Raw genomic sequence first — 6141 nt, 5'->3', positions numbered from 1 at the left:
GGAATATTACACTGTTGAGGTATGTCCTCAGCAATATTTGATTAATTCGATTTAATATATGTGTTCATGATTCAATGAACTGTATACAATGAGCCCTAAAATATCTGAGACACCAGAAACAACACTCAATTTTGTCTGCCCAAGTTTCTGCACTACCCTGTTTTTAATGTTTTAATTATGTACCTCATCTTTTTTTCCTATGAGAATGTGTGATAATTTCTGCTAAGAAATCAGAGGAGTTGACATGTCAAAGCATGACAAATTAAGGCTGAAATTTGATATTACTATTTATAAATAAAATTCATATGAAGCAGTGATTCATTTTTCTCCCTTTCATTTTTTCTTCTCATTCTTCTTTGAGACACTTCATGTATCCCAAGCATAACTACACATATGACCCTCCTGTTTCCACCTCTTCTTTGTCCATGCAGTGCTGGAGGCAGACACATGGCTCAGGCAGGAAAAAAATAAAGTTTTTTTTTCTACCAGCTGAGTTAAGTACTCAGGATAATAGTGATAGTTTGATGTCATAAACACCACCTTTACCCTTATTTAATCACAGACATCTGCATCATTAACTGTGTTCTCAAAGGCTCCCACCCCTCAGCTCATGATATAGCACAGAGATATGCAAATAAAGTTCCCCTCTGCTCATAAAAACCAGCTGTGATGCCACAGCTCTGACAAAGGCCGGTGGCTAATATTCATTGATCAGCCCTGAGTACAGAACATCCGACATGGAGTTGGGACTGAGCTGGGTTTTCCTCGTTCTTCTTTTAAAAGGTAATTTATGATAAGAGATACTGAGTGTGTGAGTGGACGTGAGAGGGACCGTGGACCTTGTGACGGTTTACTAAGAGGATTCTGTGTTTGCAGGTGTCCAGTGTGAGGTGCGGCTGGTGGAGTCTGGCGGAGGCTTGGTGCGGCCCGGAAGTTCCCTAAAACTCTCCTGTGCAGCCTCTGGATTCAAGTTCAGTGACTACTGGATGCACTGGGTCCGCCAGGCCCCAGGGAAGGGGCTGGAGTGGGTTGCTCTAATTAAATACAAACCTGATAATTATGGAACAGTATATGCTGAGTCTGTGAAAGGCAGGTTCACCATCTCTAGAGACGATTCCACAAGCAGCCTCTACCTGCAGATGAACAGCTTAAGAGCCGAGGACACCGCCTTTTATTACTGTGCAAGAGACACAGTGAGGCACCTTCAGTGTGAACCCAGGCAAAAACCTTCTTGCAGGAACACTCAGGACCGGTAGGGGGAGCACAACACCAGGTGCAAGGTGTCGATTCAGAGCTCATTATATACCAATAAGAAATACACCAAACCTTTGGCAGAGTACAGGGAATCACAAGAAAGATGGGGGGTTAGTCTGATGGGGAAAGGATAGGAGCTCCACAAGGACCAGATATATCTGGGCACAGGGTCTTTTCTGAGACTGACATTCAACCAAGGTCCATGTATGGATATAACCTAGAACCTCCACTCAGATGTAGCCTGTGGTAGCTCAGTAACCAATTGGTTTCCCAAAGTGAGGGGAATAAGGACTATTTCTAACAGGAACTCAATGACTGGCTCTTTGGCCTCCCCACCCCCGAAGGGAGGAGCAGTCCTGTTAGGCCACAGAGGAGGGCTTTGCAGCCAGTCCTGAAGATACCTGATAAAACAGGATCAGATGAATGGGGAGGAGGTCCCCCCTATCAGTGGACTTGGAAAGGGGCACGGTGGAGATGAGGGAGGGAGGGAGGGACTGGGAGGGAATGAGGGATGGGGACACAGCTGGGATACAGAGTTAATAAAATGTAAGCGATAAGAAAAAAATAAAATTAAAAAAAAATAAGAAATACAAGTAAGACCTCCCTCTGCTCAAAAAAAACAGCCTTGTACCTCTGAAAGAGGAAGGAAGCCTTGGATTGTTGGCTCCTGCCATTCAGTGATATCACTGAACTCATACCTCTGAGCATGACAGTTGAATTGAGCTGAGATTTCCTTTTTTTTTTGTTTTTTTAATCATAAATACATTTTTTTGAGAAATTTTTTATGTGAATACTGTATCCACCAATGTTTCCACTCAACTTACTCTCACATACATCCGTCACTTCTCAATTTCAGGTCTTCTTCGCCCTTAATTAATAGTTTACTGTGAGTGTGCTCCTGTGTGTTTAGTCTACTCAGCACAGGCATTGTTCTGCGTATGTACAGGTGTTCAGAGAAGTCCATTCGGGATTGAATGAACTACTAGGGAGCTTGTCCTTGAAAACCACTGATTCCCCACTCTCAGCAGCCATTGCTACCTGTAGCTCTTCATTTAGGGGCTGGGACTTGTGAGACGTCCCCCTGCACTCTGCATCTAGATTAGGAAGCAATATGAGAGTTCATGTGTGCAGCATTCCTGTGTTACAGAGGAGATGCCTTCTCACAGTGCTTTCTTAGTCCTCTGGATCTTGGGATCTCTCTGCCCCCTCTTCCAGGAAATTCTGTGAGCCGTAACTGTAGGCTTGCACTGAAGCAGGTTTAGCTGTATTTGGACATCCCAGGGTCACTCTTGTTCTCTGCATAACCAGAATATATGGCGTGAATAAATCTATCTTCATTAAAAATAGAAAAAGACATTATCTTTGCCCAGAATAACTGTAATAATGAGTTCTGTAACTCTTCACTTACAAGTACTTGGTTAGTCTTACTGTAACAAGCACTATCTCCCTCCTATTTAATGGGTCTGAAATGAAATTAGACTTTGGCATGATACTCCTGATACTCTTGATACTCCAAATACAAAAGTGCTGTTACTTTGGATTTAGGGCCAGATCCTGTTTTGCTTCTAGGCTTCAGGGCTTCGTGTGTCTATTGATCGCTTTTCTCCCCTAACCGTCTGTACAGATCTTCTGGTGGTAGGAGAGCTTGTCCTCGCGGCAAGAGGATTCCAGGACTGTCCCAGCTATGTTCTTCCAAGTCCTTTGTCCACAGTGCCTGGTGTCTTCAAAAATAAGAATTTACCTTCAGGTTCTGGAAGACAGCAAAGATCACAATCCATTTTAGATTTCTTGTCTTCCTTGATTACTTCAGGTTATATATAGGAATATAAAGATTTGGAGATGGATCTGGGTGTAATGGCACATGCCTTTAATCCCTGCACTAGCAGAATCAGAGGCAGGCAGATATCCATGAGTTCTAGGGCAGCCTGGTCTATAATGTGAGTCCAGGAAATCCAAGGCTACAGACAGAAACCTATAGGTTAAAAAAAATGGAGATGAAATATACAAACAAGAAGGAATTTATGGTGTTTTATTTCTGGGCCTGGATTACCCCATTCACTAAGATATTTCCCAATTTCATCAATTTAACTACAAATTTCATTATTTTATCTTTCTTTACAGATGAATATAATTTCATTCTGTGCATGTGCCGTATCTTCATTATCATTCATCAGAGTACATGCAGTTTGTTCCATTTCTTAGCTGTTGTGCATAACACCATGCAGAATCAAACATGTCTAATTACCTTGTTATAAAGTACAATATGTGGTCATTTGTCTGTATGCCAAGGAGTGGTATGTGTGGTTCATGTGAAAATCAATTTTCAGATTTTTGAGAATTATATTTGCTACTTTCATATATTAAATTTGATTGCTGACACTTAACCCATTTTCTCTTAAGTAAAAATGCCGGAATTTGCCCCCAACCATGACTAATATGTGTAATTTACTCTCTTAATTAACATATTTTTTATAATGTTACAGAAATAAAAAACAAAACAAAACAAAACCTTTCTTATCCTAGGTATTACTTTCTCCAAGGCATCTACTTCCCTGCTCATGACAGAAGGACACACAGAGAAAGCTGCACTGTGTTCATGAAAAGCAGCCCAGGCATGAGCCACAGCTGTGGCAGAGGACCCCAGGCCTAGATCCCCAGGTCTTCCCAGTCAGTGGTCAGCACTGACAGTGGACATCAGTAAGAGGGAGGGTGGACACATGTGACTGACTCTGAACATGATTCTCTGGGACTGGAAGTGTATGGTGTGAGGTGCAGCTTGTGGAGTCTGACTGATGCTTGGTGCAGCCTTGAATTCCCTGAGACTCTCCCCCTGCATCCTCTGGACTTGCCTTCAGTGATTACTGTATAAACTGAGTCTTGACACCTCAGGAAAGGATCATCAGTTGTTTGACTTTATTAAAAACCCAGTTAGTGGTGTCACTTCAGAATATGCTTCCTCTGGGAAAGGAAGATTCCCCATTTCTAAAGATGATCCCAAAGCAGTGCCTACCTCATCCTGAACACCACGAGATCTGAGGACATATTGTCCTATTTCAGGCATGGTGATGGGACATCATGGGGGCCAGGACACAAGCTTTGATGAAAGATACTCAGGATCAGTAGGTATGTCTCAGCACACAAGTTGAACCGTTTTTCATCTAGATCAACCCAAAAACATGTATATACAGAACTGAGCTGTTTCTCTGGGATGCCTCTGTTTCTGATGATTTCTTAGGGATCAGATTCATATTTAATGTTGTAGGAACCTGTGTTATCATGAAAGTGAATAATCATGGATGTTAAGTATTTTTAATAATATGATACAATTCACAAAAAATGCAGAAGTCACTGGTGAGGGCAGAAATTACTCTGTCTGGAAGCTAAAAGGCCAAAGAATCTCCTAAACCTGGGTACCCCTTTCCATCTTGAGACTCAGAACATGACCTAAGTGGGATTCTCTGAGTAGGTCAGTGTAAAACTACAATAAACCTAATCTAGGTAGGGAGGCAAATGGCTCAGAATCTGTAACAATGAATTTATGGTTACTCTTCCTGATAAGATTCAAGAACACCTGAGGTGATTGCTTTTGGTCAAAAACATAGAGAATGGGTAGTAGAAGAAGGTATTCATAAACATAACTATAGTCACATCGTACCTTATAGAAACTAGTATTCTAACTGACAATAATGATCTTTTGCTTTTTGTATTAATGATTACACTTTGGATACACACTTATTAGGCAGATATCTCTGTATACATTTTTCTCTTCTGGTCCTTTATCCTGTGTTATAAAATCAAGTTAATATTGATACTTAAGTGTTTTAAATTTGTAGTATTTTATTAGTTTGTGGAACCTAAAAAGAGTAAGTGTACTTCAGGTAACATTCCTATTATTTTGGAAGAATTCATTCGAGCAATTTACTTCTGTGTGTGTAGGGCTGTCATGTGAGGAGAATCATGAACTTTCCACTGTCAGAGTCTAATGTAAGTGTGACAGGAGGGAATGGTTTGTGTCGAATTAATAAGGCCTGGATTTGTGATGGTTGGTTTCAATTTGCAATTGAAAACATTTTATATCAACACAGGAAAGGCACTCTAAGGAACATCTACAAAGATATTTCCCCAGAGAATTAGCTGAGAGGAGAAGACCCGCCCTTAAGGTGGCCTTCCCACAGGCGATCAGATGTGTGAACTGAGTCGCTGTCTGAGTGACCTGCCTGCCCTTGTTTCCTCCATCTATTGTTGCTCCTGATGCTCCCATCCACCCTTGATGTCCGACTTCACCTTCTCCAGCATTCCAACAAGACTGAACCATGACATTCCAGGAGGCTCCAGGCCTCCAGCGCTGCTCTGAGCCTGTTGAGATCCAATTTCATGGCCCACACCCCTTCTACATTCTCTTTCTTTCCAGTGTGCAGACTGTTGGACTATTGAGGAAATCCTGTGAAGGTGGAAGTAACCAGGGTCAGTTCCTGAGGATGCTCCCAGTGTACAAAGGACGTTACCTCATACCGACTGAAGAACTTCCCTGACTTTCTTAGGCCAGAGCAGTGTTAGTGCTTCATCTGGGAATACACGGAAAACTGACAGGTCTGTGATCATTGTGTCCACACGATCTTCTCTCTGACCCACTGTCCTCCCATAAAAATTTGCATACACCCAAAAGGTTCTCTGCCGTAGTAGAACAAAGACACTTGCTCAACTACTTTATAGCAGCTTTATTCATAGTAGCCAGAATCTGGAAATAACCTAGATGTCCCCCAGTCAAAGAATGGATAATAAAACTATGGTACACTTATACAACAGAATGCTACTTAGCTATTAAAAAGAAGGAAATCATGAAATTTGCAGACAATGGAAGGAACCAGAGAAGATTACCCTAAGTGA

General features: G+C 41.7%; 1 gene segment (V, D, J or C); it reads left to right on the top strand.

The window, feature by feature from the left end:
- Positions 1-690: 690 nt before the first annotated feature.
- Positions 691-5786, top strand: LOC132655362 (immunoglobulin heavy variable 3-74-like). The segment is given in 3 exon segments: positions 691-783; positions 877-1252; positions 5666-5786. Coding segments are annotated over 3 exon segments (543 nt in total).
- The last annotated feature ends 355 nt before the right edge of the window (positions 5787-6141 follow it).

Source organism: Meriones unguiculatus, chromosome 7 (genome assembly GCF_030254825.1).
Source record: "Meriones unguiculatus strain TT.TT164.6M chromosome 7, Bangor_MerUng_6.1, whole genome shotgun sequence".
NCBI lineage: Eukaryota > Metazoa > Chordata > Mammalia > Rodentia > Muridae > Meriones > Meriones unguiculatus.
Note: the sequence above shows the minus strand (reverse complement) of the source record. Positions and strands in the feature narration are given on the sequence as shown.